Here is an 18,470-nt window from a genome sequence, read left to right as displayed (position 1 = left end):
CTTAAGTAGGTGACCGCCTGTATTATAAAACTAACACTTTACTTGCATACCATTCATTGGTATTGGCACACAATGGAAGAGCTTCTCATCTTGGAAAAAACAACAACCTTTTCCTTTTTAAAAAATGTTTTTGTATTTCTGAAATTATTTTTAAAAATTTTGTTATTTTGGATATTCCCAGCAAACAAATATTTCTAACCTATCCTGTAGATGTTCAGTGTTGGAAAAACCGTTTTATTTAGTAGCAGTTAAAAGAACATTTTGCAAGGAAGAACTTTACCTCTTTAAGTTAAAGTAATTAGCAATAAACATAAATAGATTTTTTCCTTTCTGTCACAAGCTGCTTCCTCATTAGGATCACAGTCTGATTTTCTCCATCTCAGGGTCTGTCAGCATCAATCAAGTAATCATCTGGCATTTTCCCTTGCAGTAATATGATGGATTGCTATTTCACACTAATTTTATGTGAAAGAACAAAACCTTTGATCGATTACACGTGATCATAGATTCTACAGAATTTAATGATTATGATGTACATTTTAATGATTGAGCCATATGACTCAAATCAATTTGTATAACTATCAAGAACATATAGAGCCACATATGTTGTGCAGCGTTACCTAGTTACTAAGTTTTGAAGGATAAGTTCGCAAGGTGTTAGCACACTAGATAATAATACATATAATTATTACATAATTAGTTCATACTAATGTTCTAATGTAATATACTGTATAACTTTTTTATATATTTACATTTGCTTAATTGCATCTTTTATTCCTAATAGTGTAAATAGAACTGCCACTATAACTGCAAATAATTCTCTATAATTTGATTTTAGATCCCTTACATCTTCCCAGAAATATTGGTCAGTAATGAGGATAATTTAATTCAGAAGATTGACGCTTTCTTTCATCTTCATGAGATCATCGGCAAGGTAAGCAAAGCAATGTATATCAGTAGAAAGCTAACTACACATTATTATGATTTTAAAGTTGTTGTCTAGGAATTATCATTATTGATCTATATGATCAGTGGGGTACCAACATCTGGCTTCTTAACCAATTGGCTGTTCGGTCCAACATGAATAAGGAGCCCAGAGCAGTTGGCCCTATGCATTGTGTAGTGGCCGTATACAGTAATTGCATAAAGTGATGGGAGCTCTGTCTGCATATATCCTCTAGCGGGACAGGAGATTAAGTCAAGTTCTTTGTGTCTACAGCTACAAAAGTCTGTGCAACTTGTTGGCAGGCTTAGAGGCAATGTAGCTGATCCCCCCAATATAAACATTAAGTTAGGAAACTAGAAGGAGCAAAACTCCTATTTTCCAGTGGCCTTGACTAGCCTGGACCCTATTAAAGGGTTTTTTCTAATCTGGGCATTGACATGTAATTTAATTAATCTAATATATAATTCTGGTAAAGCAGCACTCCAGTTTGTGAATTAATTCAGGGTGATCTTTATTTCAAGGATCACCCTGAATTAATTCACAAACTGGAGTGCTGCTGCTTTTCCTGAATCTATCATTGGATCCTTTGCCACGGATATACAGATTTTGCACCCAGACAATTAGGTTGTGCTGCCTTGGAATATATATATAATATTTTTTTTCTTCAATTGGATGTTATTAAAAATATGTACCTCATTATTGTCCTTGGATTCAACCACCTCTGCTGAAGTGATTACACAAAGAAACAATCATTTTTGCATATGAAATGGCTGAGAGTTACTGCATGTCCCATAGCCATACTGTAGTAATGAACGCTGAAGCCAGGTGGTCCGGTGGGGCTCAATAGCCAATGCTTTCGGGAGGCGGGGTGGTCATATCTGAGGGAGCTTTCTTGTTTGGAAGGGACAACATGGCAACATTTATGTTGAATTCTCTTCACACAGGTACATATTTTTAATAGGATCCAGTTGAAAAAATGTATTTATATTTGGCCAATGAATTCAATTAAATGTGAGTTCCCAAATGGGAATATCCCTTTTAAGAGGCCCTGTCAGTGCTGAAAGCAAATGCTTTATTCCAGAAGGAACATATTTCCAACTGTAGACAGCACTGTTTCGAGCTGGTTGGGTCTCGTTATCACAGCATAGGGAACTAGTTTGGCTGTGTGAGCGGCTATTGACTAGATTCAGAAGGTAAGAGTTATCAGGCGACCTTAATTGGCAAGCTCTCCATAAGGAGAACTCTTACCTTCTGACCAAAGTCACACAGCCACACCATTCCATACGCTGTACAACTAGGTTGAAACAGCACTCTCTACAGTTGGGAGTGTGTTTCTTCTGGCATTTCTCCACGTTAGCATTTATGTGTAAAAAATATGTTTTGGAGATGTCATACTCAATTCACTGTTTATAGATCTACGGTGATTATCTATTTTGTCTTTTATGGTTTTGAAAATACCATAATAAATCCTCCACAAGAAGAGGAGAACTTTTCAGTTGCAATATAGAAATTCATGGTTTCTTTGGAGTAATACCATGGTGATGCTGACACATATATTAACACAATATATTAACAGGAAATTTTTGTTTTGGGAGATTTACCATATGATTTCTGTTTTGATTCCTGTTGGACATATGTGTACCATAATATCCTGACTTCATAAAGATGAACAATCTGTTCATTCTAAGGGGACTACTAATGACAATCTGTTTATAGATATAATTTCTTAATATGACCTGTGTATCAAAGCTTGAGTATCTTTACGTGGTTAACTCTTTCATCTTAGTGATTTATATCACTGGATATGAATTATTGGCCTAAGGAGAAAGAGTGTGCTAATTCTTTGTACATTACAAGATAATTAAAAAAAAAAAAAAAGTTTATGGTTTCCGATTTCCCCAACATAAAATATATAAAGTCCTAAATATACTTTATATGAATATGCAACCATACATCAATAGTGGCAGGGGCTTATATTGGATAAATGTATAAGTACAGTAGATACTAATATAGATAGTTGATTGATAATTAGATCCTTAGATTAAATCCTGACTGCTGTATAAAAAGTTGACCAATTTGAATCCGCAAAAACAGTCAATGTCATGCACCAGCTCTTGATATTCTTCCTGTCCTGTACGTTATGGCGGATAAACTAAGAGGCTCTGGTTTAATTTTCGGGTCCTGCGCTATAACCTGCTAAATTTAATGCAACAGTGTGCGAAGTTCCTGGCCTGGCCCACTCTGTGTGAAAGTGGTATACACTAGTGCAGTGGTGGCGAACCTATGGCACTGGTGCCAGAGGCGGCACTCGGAGCACTCTGTGTGGGCACCCAGGCCATCACCCCAGAATGAAATTCACTAGACAGGACTCAAAGAATCTTCCAGGAGAAACTTCCTACAATGATAGATGAATTTGCCCTCCTCCATTTAACTGTGTTGGTGTCCTTAGGGGGCAGAACGATTGAAAATTGTCAAAGAAAAAGGAGTAAAAAATGACTGCTTAAATTGCTGTGCTGGCACTTTGCAATAAATAAGTGGCTTTTAGTTGAAGTTTGGGCACTCAGGCTCTAAATGGTTAGCCATCACTGCACTAGTGCATGTCATTAGCAATATCCTCCACTAGGACTTGAAGGTTATCAGAGACCGTTACCTTAAATGGTCATTAACGAACCACAAAGTATTTTAAGAGGATATCAACATACTATAAAAGATCAGTTAAGAATACACATTTTGTAGTAAAAGCAGAGATTCATAAAGTTTGTTTACATTTTTACATACATGGGTACCTTAAAGTCTAAAATCTAATTTAAACATGATAAACTAGGGACACTTATCCACAGCCTCATTTTTTCTAAAATCAGCTTATAAAATTATGCTAATTAACCAGAAGGGCTCCTTGTGAGTGTTTCCAGAAGTACTGATAGACCATGGAGGAGGATGAGACATGTGCACAGAGGGGCTCTGGTAAAATACCAGGAGCTCCTCAGGCTCATTAGAATCATTTTAAAAGTTGATTTCAGAAGAGAGGAGACCATGGATAAAAAGTGCATCTGGTTTATCATGCTTGATTTTGATGTTTTTTTTGCATATTTTTCACATAGTAAATGTGGTTATTTTTGATAAAAGGGATCACCTTCTCTGTCAAATGAGCTGTATTCTCAACTCTCTTTCCAATAAAAATTTTCTTTTCACAATATGTGTTATTTACTGCACTTCTCCACTCCACTTCTCACTTCTTTCTCTATATGAAGTACAATACCAGAGAACACAAATAGAATTTACTGGGGCACTTCTCCCACAACTCTTATTTAGCACTGAAAGAGACCTCTTTCACTGGACAATAGTTAAAACATGTAGCATGCAGGAAAGGTGGTGCACAGCTGAAATAAGAGAAGTCTTTGGCAAGAAATGATCTAAATGAAGCAGGGGGACAGCAGCACTCACCATACAAGTCCAACCTTTATTGTATATTCTTTAAAACATTCATGCAGCTATGGGGAGAAGGCTCAGGAGAAAAGGAGTCAACACAAGCTTATGTGGACTCCTTTCCTCCTGATTCATCTCCCCATAGCTCCATGGATGTTTTAAAGAACATACAATAAAGTTTGGAACAATCTACATTTATTTTTTTTACTCATTATTTTAAATAATGGTAAAAACATAACAATGTGCATATATATAGAAGAGCGAGTAAAGGCATAGCAGTACAGATATCTCTATATATGGGGTGGATTATAGTATAGTATATACAGCTGGAAAAAGATTCAAGTCCATAAAGTCCATAACCCGTGATATTTTTTCTCTCCAAAAAGTCATCCAGGCCTCTCTTGAACATGTACAAGAGAGTTCCATAGTCTCACTGCTCTTATAGTAAAGAACCTTTGTCTATGTTGATGGTAGAATCGCCTCTCCTCTAGGCATATAGGGTGCCCCCTTGTCCTGGTCAGAGGCCTAGGTATAAAAAGATCTTTGGAGAGATCCTTGTACTGTCGGTTTAGGTATTAGTACATTGTATTAAGGTCTCCCCTCAGTCGTCTTTTTTTTAAACTGAATAATCCCAAATTTTGTAATCTGTCATTGTATTCTAGTTCCCCCCCATTCCCCTAATAATCTTGGTTGCTCTCTTCTGGTGCCCAAAACTGTAAACAATATTCCACGTGTGGTCTGACCAGTGATTTGTATAAGGGCAAAACCATGTCTTTATTATAAGAATCTATTCCTCTCTTGATACATCCCATAATTTTATTTGCTTTAGCAGCAGCCGCCTGGCTCTGGTCTCTAAAATTAAGTTTACCATCACCAATACCTTTTCAGCTCCAGTTTTACCAAGCAATTGACTGTTTAGAGCATAATTATACTTTTTGTTTCCATGGCCCAAGTGAATAACTTTAAATTTTTCTACATTAAACCTCATCAACCATTTCTCTACCCACTCCTCAAGCTTCCACAAATCCCTCTGTAATGCTCAACTATCGACCTCAGTGTTAATTACTTTACACAGCTCAGTATCATCTGCAAATATTGAAACGTAACTGTGTTTACCCACTACAAGGTCATTAATAAAAATATTAAAAAGAAGTAGCCCCAATACTGACCCATGTGGCATTATCAAAACTATACAGTTTCCAGAATCCTATAATAGCATATTTCTCAGTTGGTTATATCAAAGGCTAAATCACCTCTAGGTTAAAACGCTTAGAGTTTAGGACTAATCATGTATATCTGTAATGGGCCAGCAATGCTGTCGTCAAAAAGGGGAGCATCTCAGAAAGGATATTTGGGCTTCCAACAGGGCCAGTTCCTCCTCAACAGGCCGCTCAGCATAACATAAAGTACTTCTCTACTGCTTTAGCAATATAATTGTGGGGTGGGGGTGGGGGTTGCTTAAGTAGGGGCATCCAACCCGGTGATGTGACTGCTGTTATATGTTTTAGTAATATTAAGCATGATAGCCTAATAGGAATTTTCCAAAGATAACTATTTTGTGTTTCTCGTGACCTAGAAGGGGCTGCTATACTTCAAGGTGGTAATAATGGGGGGAGGGGGGGGGCAATATCTGTTGGGGAGAAATTCCTACCAAACCTCCCAGGTTCTCTTATACAAAGGATAGGTATGATTTTTGAAGGTCCACATTTGTTCAAATCGACATGCTTGGTGTAGAGACTCCTTTACTTCATCAAACTTGGAAATGTCTATTGACTTCCAGTATCTGGTAAAATAAGCTTAGTGGAAACAAAAACAAAAGTGGCGAGCGTTCTGACTACAGAAGGTATCTTCTCCATGTCTAGAAATAGAAGAGCCCAGGAGGGTGAAGGCGGCGAGGGAACTCAAAAGGTTGAAAGCTTGAGTTGTGATTTTGGGACATGACCATAGGATTTGGCTAATTACTTACCTGGCCACTGGAGTTCACTGAAAGTGCATTGTCCGACGATAATGCACTCTTCCACGATTTACTAAGATCGTGTGCCCGATATCCTGCATGTGTCGTATCCCCACTCAGGTACGACAGAGTTCACCTTCTCTATCATGGTGCATGTAAGTGCTTGGACTTGCGACACAATTTGAAATTTAAATATGGCGCTGCGTCTGAATCAGTCGGATTGTCCGACAGCATGCCCCCTTAATTTTGTTGCATGAAAGCCAGCGTAGCTGCACCAAACATCGAACACGTGTGCCAAAATCCAAGCGAAGACTCTTTCTAAATACCTGTGCAAGCAGTATAATCCCTGGTAATAGACTCACAGTCCGACAAAAATGAGCAGCTCAACCCTTAGTAAATGAGCCCCATTGTCTCCAACACAGATGTGAAAGAAAACTTTTGACTAAGCCTATCAGGTGCTAAAAACCATCTCAGTATAGTTTTGATAGAAGCCTCAAAGAAGCTCATACATTTAAAAGTGACAACCACTCTACTTAATGCCCAAGCCGTTTATGAGCATGAATATCCCATCTACATGGGATGTCTTCCTCTCTTTGCATTCTCATTCTCATTGTGGACTCCCATATATCTTATTGTCACATGGCTACTACACTGCTATCTGCTCACTTCTGACCAGTGTTCAAGTGTCCAAGCCCGAGGTAGCACGTCTAGCGTGAAATGGCCCTCTCTTGTATGCCTTAACGCACCTCGTCTCCCCTGTAAGTGTCCCTGTATGTTTTTAATAAAGGAAACGATTTTGGAACCTACTGCTGGGTGAGTGCCTTACAATTTTCTTCACTACAGTATTTTACCTGGCCAGTATACAGTTTTCTATTGTGACTGTTACTGTTGAGCTTTATATGAAAATTGCAATGTTGGTTTAATTTCAATATACTAAATATAATAACAAATATAGTAAATTGGATTTTTGCAGACAAATACTGCATTTCAAGGGCAACTAGCAGATAAACTGTAAGGTATAACAATCTGCATAAATATATATGTGTTCCTGATCAGAGGTTTGGAACTACTTACTGAGTTCCTGGATGATAAATTGAACTTGGAGAAAAGCTATGAATATTTCTATCTTTTTTAATGATGCAAAATTCCCCTAGCTGAGACCTCCTCCCAATATATTATTATTAAAGTAATCTCTCTGTATTTAAAGTACAATTTTTTAAGGCCAAGTGTCACATCAGATTAACATTGCCCTTAAAACGAGCTTTTTAAAGCCACTTATGTAAAAGAAAATACATTTCAAATTATACTCTTGACTTTTGGGGACTAGTTTGATTTGAATTATGCAATATCTCCTGGAAGATTTTATGTAATTGGTATTTTAAAGTTGAGTGAACATATTAAGTGTAGGCTAAATAGTTATATAAACTTAAAAGTAGAGAGATGCAGATCCCCTTATGTCCTGCCAAAGCTCTATTTTGGTGTCATGGAGATAATAGCACAGCTGCTTTGAGGTTGGATGGTGCTGCATCCAGGGCACTGTTGCCATTGCATGTGCCTTTTTGCAAATTGGTAAATTTTTTTGCAAAATGTTGTAGAAATCGTGGCACAAATTGTCACTTCAGTACAATAAAGTATCTCAATTTTAGCTGCAGTTAAAGCAATGCATTTATAAAATACTATATTAGAAGAATATGAAATACAGCCAAAGTTACCCCTAAATTAGAGATGGGCAAATCGATTCTAATGAGTCTGAATTTATCTAGAATTTCAGGAAAAAGTTTACGGTGATTCCTAATAGATTTTCAAAATTTTTTTCCCCTTTATTAGCATTTAGTGTCCCTCACTGTATGGCGGTAGTATCCCTTACTGTATGGCGGTAGTGTTCCTCACTGTATGGCGGTAGTGTCCCTCACTGTATGGCGGTAGTGTCCCTCACTGTATGGCGGTAGTGTTCCTCACTGTTTGGGGGTAGTGTCCCTCACTATTTGGGGGTAGTGTCCCTCACTATTTGGGGGTAGTGTCCCTCACTATTTGGGGGTAGTGTCCCTCACAGTATGGCGGTAGTGTCCCTCACTGTATGGGGGTAGTGTCCCTCACTGTATGGGGGTAGTGTCCCTCACTGTATAGGGGTAGTGTCCCTCACTGTATGGCGCTAGTGTCCCTCACTGTATGGCGGTAGTGTTCCTCACTGTATGGCGGTAGTGTTCCTCACTGTATGGGGGTAGTGTCCCTCACTGTATGGGGGTAGTGTTCCTCACTGTATGGCGGTAGTGTTCCTCACTGTATGGCGGTAGTGTTCCTCACTGTATGGCGGTAGTGTTCCTCACTGTATGGGGATAGTGTTCCTCACTGTATGTATACTTTTTATGCTTTAGGGTATGGAGCTGTGGGTCATTTTTTGCGACTTTTGATTATGTTTTCATTGCTATCATTTTAAAGACTGTACAACCTTATGAACACTTTATATTGAATTTTTTATATTTTTCTGAATATAAAAAAGTGCCATTTTCGACTTTGGGCGCTATTTTGCATTAGGGGGTTAAACACAGTGAAAACCCGTTATTATATTTTGATTGGGCATTTTTGGATGCGGCGATAGCTAATGTGTTTGACTTTTACTGTTTATTTTTATATCAGTTCTAGGAAAAGGGGGTTGATTAATATTTTTAGATTTTTTATTATTATTATTTTTTTTTACTTTTTTTGTTTTTTACTATTTTTCAGACTCCTTAGGGTACTTTTATCTTAGATTTTTAGATCAATCCTATCATATACTGCCGTTCTACAGTATGGCTGTATAATCGGGATTTCGCTCCTCATTCATTACAATGTGCTGATCACGCATTGTAATGAAGGGGTTAAACTAAGACAGCCTCGGGTCCTTGGAAAACCTAAGGCTGTCATGGCGAAGGATTGTCTTACTGAGAGAGCACAGTATGGAAGATATGTTATCTATCCACGTTTTATCTAGGTACAAAAGTTAAAATTAATCTTTCTTGCTGACATGGTCGATGTCTTATTCTGTCCAGACATCAGGTTTTTCAGATTATGTGACTAGTGGGCAGATACAATAATTTAATTGCATTCATCCCCTACTAATCGACCCTTTAGAAACTGCTGGTTCACAGCATGGATCCCGTTCTCTGTTATGTCCATAGTTTTTAGGTAGCTAGGGATCTTACTAAGAAATAAATGCCATTGAGGCTATTAATTGCTCCTGATGCAAACTGAAGTTTCTATGCAGAGCATCTATACAGATTGAGTTTTTAAAAATTCCAACAAGTAGATACACAACTAAAATTATACACACTATAACATAAATTTCTGTCCACTGGAAGTAAACATGGAAGCTATAGAATAACAGCAAACAGAGATCTAGAAATCCATGAGTAATTGATACAGAAAGCATTTAGAAAAATTGTATTTTATTTTCATCATACAAAGAATAATATTTTAATGATGTGAAGTCTCAAAGGACATCTACCATCAGATTATCTGATGAAAGATGCTTACTGTTCACATCTCTGTCCCATCCCCATCTACTGTTATCTTCCTTAAATATGTTTTAGAACAGCTGCATTTAGTAGAAAAAAACTTTTTTAAAAGATGAAAATGAGCCAGTGGTGCTCTGAAGAGCACCTCTTGGCTCTGCCGCTAAGTAATTTATTCAAAATACCTCAATTCAAAGAACAACAGGGATACATGACTAGAACAGGAGCGCCAAAACATGGCACATTAGAACTAGTATAGATTTACATGGAGGGCTAAATAAAGGCACAAGAACATTGTGAATTGAACAATGACTCATTTATTACTGACTACTTGGTTAAGAAACTGTGTGGTCCTGAGAGGTTGACACTTCCTGTACCATGCAATAGTAAAGGGAAATAAAGGAAACCTTGGAGATTTTTCCATTGTAGTATTCTGTTATTCACATAGTCCTAAATCAACTCCGGCCTTATTTCTCTTATGAGCAATGAAACATTACTGTTTGATTCTAAATTATGAATGTGTCATTTTCTGAGAAGTGTAATCCTTTGGGGGGATTTCCAAACCCTACCGTCAAAAAGTCCTAGAAGCACAAAGGAAAATAATGCTGTAATCATCCATAATAAGCAAAATATTTGTTTTGTCTATGCTACAGAGTAGAGTGTCCATAAGCATTTAATGGGGGCATTATTATGCTTTTGGCATAGAAAAGGGCGCAAACACTGATTTGCATATTTCTCTATTCCGATTGAGCAAAACATTTAGCAAACATGAAGTTTTGTACATGCCTCATCCACTTCCTGAAAAAGGGGGTTTTGCGATGGTAGGGAAAAATGGAGCTAAATGGCTCCATCACACTTACTTTCATGTCAGATTTCTGGTGTTAAAGAGCACTACTTTGTTACATTCGCAATTGAAGATGCTGGGGTAATTGTCAAACCCTCTACTGGTCCCTGAGATAGTTCAAAATGCCACAAAATAAGATTCCAGTATTACATGGGATTATTTGCAATGCATAGGCTTTTCATGCAAAGCCTTCTCTGTTTTCAAGAGGGTGATGTGTCTTATTGCCAGTTTTATCTGTTTGAATAACCTGGTATGCTTTACATGGACAGTCTATTGATTGTAATAAACACCAATTAAAGCTGGCATTTTATTGCCAGCAGAAAGGAGAGAAATTAGAGAAGCAACATATTTTTATTTGCCACACTGTAATTCATTATTATTACATGAATAAATTCATACTGAGTTTGGTAGTTGTCTGCTGTTTAGCCAAGGAAATGTGACACATAGTCCATGTGATGCTGAACTCACTCACTACTTAAAAAAGTGGACTGAGCAAGACTGGCATTAAAACTGTCTACACAGAAGTCTTAGCTTGACAGATTCACTATTGTACCACAAAACTAAAATGAGTCATATCTGAAATCTATGGAAGCCCCTTTGTGGAGTAGGTTTGAGTTCTGATGAAGAAGACCTTGCTGTAGCTTCTTGTTTCTGACCTAAGCAAAAGAATTGATGACCACTTCACTCACAGGCTACTTTATAAACTACCTTCAGTGACTAGAGACGTGGACTAGTAAAGTCTTACTCCAGACTTACAATGGTTTCTTGTTATCCTGTAATTTGTCATGTTTGCAAAAAGAATTGTCGCGTTTATGACTTTCCTTTAAAATACTCAAGTTTTAGTTTGATAAATGACATCAGGATTTTAATTGTGCCTTGTTTGAGAAACAAACGCTTTCGGCAAATTATTTCTAGTGCAATGGAATTATCTCTATTTTTCTAACTGACTAATCTTTCCGCTAATTGAATGTGAGTTGTAACTTTGTGTTAATGTCTTCTATTGAAAACAAACCAAACACACATTTTTGCAAAGTATAACATTTGGTTCCAAAGAGAATAGTTGTCCACTGTTATAAAATTGTATTGGACAATGAAGATGTAGAGTTTTATTCCATTGTTTTTATTTGCTTGTCAGCCAAGCTATTACTTTGCATATTTGTTTATGTGGCCAATAAAACAATTGTCAGCTGTATCCAACTTGATAGAAATCCTCATTCCCTGATTATATGTGCTCAGGATCAATCACAATTTTATGAGCTGAAGTAAGGTGATATGAGAAGAGATGAATGCTAAATAAAAAAAACCCCAGAAATGCTCAAAACAGATGAGCTCTGTATAACATGATCTCTTGTTTTGAATTTTACAATTATGTGAAAGCAAGTAATTTGTTGTTATCTTATAATTTTTCTCGATATTCATCTATCATAAAAATGATTAAAGTGCAATCTCTTTCAAAAGAATGTTAACTTTGTGGTTCACACTGTAAGATACTCTAAGTAAATGGATGGATGGCGGCTTAATGGTATGAATAGGAAAACTCAATTGACTTCTATTTCTGTTATACCATTATCCAAATGGCTGTCAGCCAGTAAATACTCCTGCTAAAGACTATAAAAAGTGTTTCACTTAGTTAAAGGTTGTAGCGGGGAGTGGAAATTTAATGGGAAAATTTTCTGAAGTTCTTTCCATCCAAGACCACTTGCAGGTTTTTATAGAGTGATCATTGGTAGGGGGTGAACTTTAGATTTTTCACATCAAACATAAATGTTTAACACAAAAACATGTTTTTTTAATATGTTACCAATGTTTTGGAATAAAACTAGAATTGTATTCAGTATAAAAAAATAACAAAAAACTCCTTTATTTACATTTTCCATTACTTTTCCACTGCATTTACATATTATTGTTAAGTTTTTCACCAAACCCCTCTGACATCACTGTATATACAGTAGATTATCTATAGCAGTGATTTTCAACATTTTTTTGAGCCGCGGCACACTTTTTATACTTAGAAAATCCTGGGGCACACCACCAACCAAAATAGCACAAAATGACACTAAAACAGTCATATTATACATATAGTTAATAATATAGATTCTAAATTTATTTTACTCACTCAGTGAGTGAGTGTGAAACCTGGGCCTGGCAGGAATGGTGGAAAGACGCACACAAAGCTCTTCCTCAACAGTTCTCAGTTTCTCCCTGTTTTTAGTATATGGTGCTGATTATTATGTGGCTCATATACTGCAAAATAAAGGGGTACTATGAGATGTACTATGGCCATGAGGCATATGAGCTGGTACTTGTAGTACTCCAGCCTCATGACTATAGTATTTCTCATTTTACATCGCTGCGCATTGCCGGGAAACAAAACACAGGGGGTACCATAGTTTGGGGAACTTTCCCCGCGGCACACCCAACCATGTGTTGCGGCACACTGGTTGAAAATCACTGATCTATAGGATGTTGTTTTGAAAATTATTCATAGAAGAACATAGCAAGGTTTTTTATTAATCACAGCACTGTTCTAACTGTCTCAGAAGTGCTGCATGACCTGCTGCATCCCCCAAATTCCCCTACTGAGTGCAATGGCATCTGCTGCACTGTTTCAATTTACATTTGTTCTTATAGATGTCCTTTAATAATATTTTGGATCATCTGGTGAAAGAAACGCTTAAAATAAACCTGTCACCAATGCTGGATACAAAAACCTCAATTCAGTGCTGTTATTAGTAAAACTATAGTCCTTAGTGCTTTCATTCTAGTGAAGAAACTGATCCCCTCATGAAGAGTTTGCCATTAAAGTATCTACAGAGACGTAAAAGAAATCTACCATCAAAATCCCCCATGATAAACCAGGGACATTTGCTCATAGATCAAGGCACCGTGACTGTGGTAATCTTCTTATATTTGTCTAATATTCAGCTAAAATTGACTTTATAATCAACATAAATTATGCTAACGAACTGAAAGGTCTCTGGATAGGTGTTATCAGAAGCCTTTCCCCTAACTTTATATATGTATATACAGGGCCGCATCTGCCATGAGGGAAGATGAAAATCTCGCTGCAGGCGGCAGAATGCAGAGCCCTTTAGGAAGTGGCAAAATTTGCGGCTCTAATGTGGATGATTCTGGTGCCCTTTGATGCTCAAATTTCCCACCAGATAAATAAATCACACCTTTCTCTTTAAGATACAGGTGCGATTTACATGCCGAGTGACACGGCGCCTAACCGTCTGCCTGTGCGTATTATGCAGGAACACAGGCGGCATGCAATGTCATGCCATCTGTGTCTCTTATACTGGGAGGGGGCCTGTATATATTCATACGGGGCTGGATACTGTATATACTGGGGAGGGGTCTGTATATATTTATTTGGGGATGGATTCTTTTTATACTCGGCGCCTTATACATTTATATGGGGCTGGATACGGTTTATAAAGGGGGTGATATTCATATCGGGCTTAATACTGATATACTAGGGGTTTCTGTATATATTCATATTGGGCCAGATAATGTTTATACGGTTTGTGGGGGGGTCTGTATGTAACTAAGTTAAACATCTATAGATATAATATAAATAAATTGGGGAAGGCTATATGTGAGGCTTTATATAAATGAACTGGGGGACTTCTAAATCTAAAACTGGGGAGGGGAAATCCACTATATATGTGGAGCAAGTTAATAATTAAACCAGGGGTTGTGCTATAAGGGAGGATGTATATAGTCAAAATGAGGGGGGTCTGAATATGGGAACAAGATATTAATTAAACTGTGAGGAACTATATGGGAGGATATATATAATTAAACTGATGGGGTGGACTATATATTGGGTACATATAGTAATTCAGCAGGGCTGGTGGACTATATGGGAGACTGTAAAAGTAAACTAGTGAGTTCTGTATACAAAAAGATTTTTAACTCTTACCGGAGCTCCCAGTGTTCACAGTGAATCCTCCTTCTCCAGTGTTTTTTCGATTCAATAATATGGTCTATGGTCCTATGGTCCTATTCCACAAATGAAGAAGTCATTTCCAACAAGATAGCGTAGCATGTGCATTTATTTTCTTCTAGTGCTCTACTATGCTATATGGTGGATCCAAGGAAGGATAAATCACACTAAAAAAGTTGTTCTGAATGGTGACCTACTGCTTGTTGGAAATGACTTTTTCATTGGTGGAATACAACTAAAGACCATATTATTGAATCGAAAAGTTCTGTATACAGGTTTGGATTTCAATTAAACTAGGGTGGGCTGTATATGGGATGCAGTATATTACTAAGCTTTGGAGGGCTGTATATATGGGACCAGATTTTATGTAAGCTGGAAGGGAGCTGTATATAATTTAATTGGAAGAGGTGAATAACAAGGCCTTTAAATATATGAGAGCAGGGCTTTATAAAAATAAATAATATTATATATATATATATATATATATATATATATATACAGTATATATACAGTATATATTCATTAGGTTAAGTTTTTGTATCCAGCATTGGTGACAGGTTTATTTTAAGCGTTTCTTTCACCAGATGATTCAAAATATTATTAAAGGACATCTATAAGAACAAATATAAAATGAAACAGTGCAGCAGATGCCAATGCACTCTGTAGGGGAATTTGGGGAATGCAACAGGTCATGCAGCACTTCTGAGACAGTTAGACCAGTGCGGTGATGTATAAAAACAGAGAGCTTTACCAGAAGTCACAGTGGGCAGAGGTCCGTCTGTAACAAGGGGTAATCTTTAAGTCGGGTGTCCTTAAGCAGGGGACCGCTTGTATATAAAGATGTAATATGGCCATGTACTGTACAAATAAGAAGAGCAGGATGAGTTTTAAAGGATATACAGTATATCAACCAATAATTTGAGCCTCTAAATATATAAACACACACATATATTTTTACTGTATATGTATGTATTTATACACTGTACATATATACTGCATATATATATATATTTAAAATCTCATGATAAATATATAAAGATAAAGTTATTTACAGGTGTGTGTATATATGTGTATGTAAATATAGATATATGTTTGAATTATAAAGTATACATTTGCAGTCAACTTTTTTAAATTTGTATTTTCAGTCCAGATTTTCATTACATTTTTCTTCGGCTTATTACAGTGAATTGTGAAAGCCTCCCTTAACATTTTATAGCCTCTCAACTTGTGTGTTCATCATTGGAGAAACGCAACTGACAGGATTGTATATTAATACTGACAAAGCTAGTTGATATATACTATAGTCCGTGAGACTAATTTGCTCAGAGATCATAGCCTGCCCTATAATTTATTTTTCATTTTCTGTGCCATCAGTAGAACATTGTCCATTCATCAACATTCATAGGGGAACCTCATTGGTTTTATGTCAAACACATAAACTAAACTAAGCAGTAAAGAAAAGTGACACAAAATATCAGAGAGTATTTAAGATTATTCTGCATTTAAAGCTAGTCTATAATTACAAGTGCCATGTCATATTAATATGTAAGAATGTTCTGCATATGATCATGTCCTACTTTTTTTTTTTTTTAATTGGCATCCCGTGCATGACACAAATATTTAGCTCTATCGAACCCATGCCTGTGATGTACCTCACTGAGTTTTTTGGGGGCAAGGTCACTGTTCCTATGCAATTTTAAAATGATTGTTTACAAATTCTTAATTCTTATTAAGATGAAGTATTAGTGCATACAGTGTAGTAACAGTTCAACAATTAGTAAAGAAATATATATATCCTATAATATCAATAGCCACCATCACATGTGACTCAGTACGAGAAAAATTTGCGGCAGGGGTATTGTGTGTCTGTATCTTCCCTGACGCTATCTCTTTCAATGCAATGCAGAGAAATGCTTCATGTACCTCTTCAGTTGGTCCCATACTAATGGAATTAGCTGCATCCTTCTCACAATGCTACATCCTTCATTCCAGCCTAAGCTGAAAAGATGGATGGAGCACATACCTGTGCTGGACTGACAGAGGTGCTGCTAACAGAAAACTACTCGCTTGTCGTGTGGGCACTTGTCCTGAGCCAGACGTTTAAATGTCTTATGTTCCCATAGAAATCATTGACTTTTTTTAGAAATAGAGTATCTATTTTTATACTTCCTGAGGCTCTTTTCTGTTTTAGTTATAGTTAATGTTAGCAATTAAACATTTTAAGCAGTAGTTGCCAACCCCTTTAAAGAGGTTTTCTCCACCGAACTAGTAAGCCCTATCCACAGCTGGGGGCTGATTGCTGGGGGTGTCAGTGGCGAGGCCCCTACAGATCAATAGAAGGGGCTCTGTTCCATTCTGCTCCATTCATCTCTATGGAGCTGATGGAGATTACTGAGCACCGGCATAGAGATGAATGGAGCAAAATGGTCATGCATGGCTGTTTGCTCTTTTAATCTCCGGGAGCGACAAAGGGTCTGACTGATGTGTTGGGGACTCCATCAAACCTCTGATTCTCTTATTAACTGAGAACCCCACCAATCAACAAGTTAGGCCGTATTCTGTGGGTAGGGCCTAACTTGTTTATTGGGAAAACCCCTTTAAAGTATGAAATGTTAGCAGCAATAGATACATATTTATATATTATCTTCAAACAATGAACCCCAAAGAATGATTGTATGATGATTCTGAGATTTCTAGAAGCATAAATACTTAACTAGGTGTGAAGGAATTATTCAAAAACTCTAAACAGAATTATATCAGTATACACTGTATTGTGATTACTAGTAGGTTTCTCTTTTATTAGTTTGATGCTCTGAAGATTAATTCATCACACTAGGCAAGAATGTCCACAAACTGTACCGTCCATGCATTCAGCATTGGGGAGACCAACTACTTCTTATCCAATAGAACAGCAAAGGTGGAGTTTCCCCAAGAAATTTATATGATAATCTATGGGAGAACACTGGTGTCAACATTTTGAGCTTACTATCCCAATCACCCTGAATATGGAGGCGGATAAAAATCAAGGTGTAATAGTCCAACCACATAATTTTAACTTTTTGTAGACTCCAGCATTGGGTTAATAGTAGCTGCAATGTTCTAATCTTTTAGTCTAAAAATAAGAATACAAGTTTAATAGTTTCCAACAAGGAGCTACTGACATTTGCAAATGCTAGGGTAACAAGCCTGACCCGATGTCAAATACATTTTGAATGTTCAAATAAAACTCGTAAGAAATTTATTTTCTTTAAAGTGTAAAAGAACAATTGAAATAGATATTTTTTTTTTGCATAAATGAATAGTGTACAGTAGGTGATGGTAGAAGTTTGTAATATACTTCATTAAGTTAAGAATCTTCTTGGTGCATTTTTCTGCTCTTTCTCTCGTAGGGAGCAGTGTTTCTGAAAACCTATTTAAGTCCATCCACTTCAGCTTAATAAGATTAAGAACTTTAACTTTTTACATTCTAGTAGCATCTTTCCCTTCATGATTTTATCTCTCTGACCTGACTATTCAGAGACTGTTTGCAAACCGTTAAGTCACTAGACACTTTATGTCACTAGTCACTCCTTTTTCTGTAGCTGTTCGTGGAGAACAGAAAATAAATCTGATATATGATGTACATAAACTGTATAAATAAAGAAAAAGGGCAGGGGAAAAAGAAGGACACAGGGACATAGTATTTGAAGTATAATAATGTACAAAGGTTTACTATCATCATCCTCACTATTGGTTGATGCAGTTAAGTTTTGCTTTAAAGGAAAACTACTATCAAAATCTATGTCAGGCTCTGAGCTAGTGGATCCTCGAACCACCGCGGATGATGACACAAGCTGACACCTGGGACCGGAATCTAA

General features: G+C 36.9%; 1 protein-coding gene across 5 annotated transcripts in view; it reads left to right on the top strand.

Moving 5' to 3' along the window:
• NAALADL2 (N-acetylated alpha-linked acidic dipeptidase like 2) overlaps positions 1 to 18,470 on the top strand; it is a 509,493-nt gene that overhangs the window by 393,553 nt on the left and 97,470 nt on the right. For all 5 annotated transcript variants that reach the window (XM_072142777.1, XM_072142778.1, XM_072142776.1 and 2 more), the window contains exon 11: positions 839 to 934. In XM_072142777.1, coding sequence (XP_071998878.1) covers positions 839 to 934 — 96 coding nt within the window. The remainder of the gene's footprint in view (positions 1 to 838; positions 935 to 18,470) is intronic.

This window comes from Engystomops pustulosus, chromosome 3, assembly GCF_040894005.1.
Source record: "Engystomops pustulosus chromosome 3, aEngPut4.maternal, whole genome shotgun sequence".
Lineage (NCBI taxonomy): Eukaryota > Metazoa > Chordata > Amphibia > Anura > Leptodactylidae > Engystomops > Engystomops pustulosus.
The sequence above is the reverse complement of the archived record's forward strand: the minus strand, read 5'-3'. Positions and strand labels throughout refer to the sequence as shown.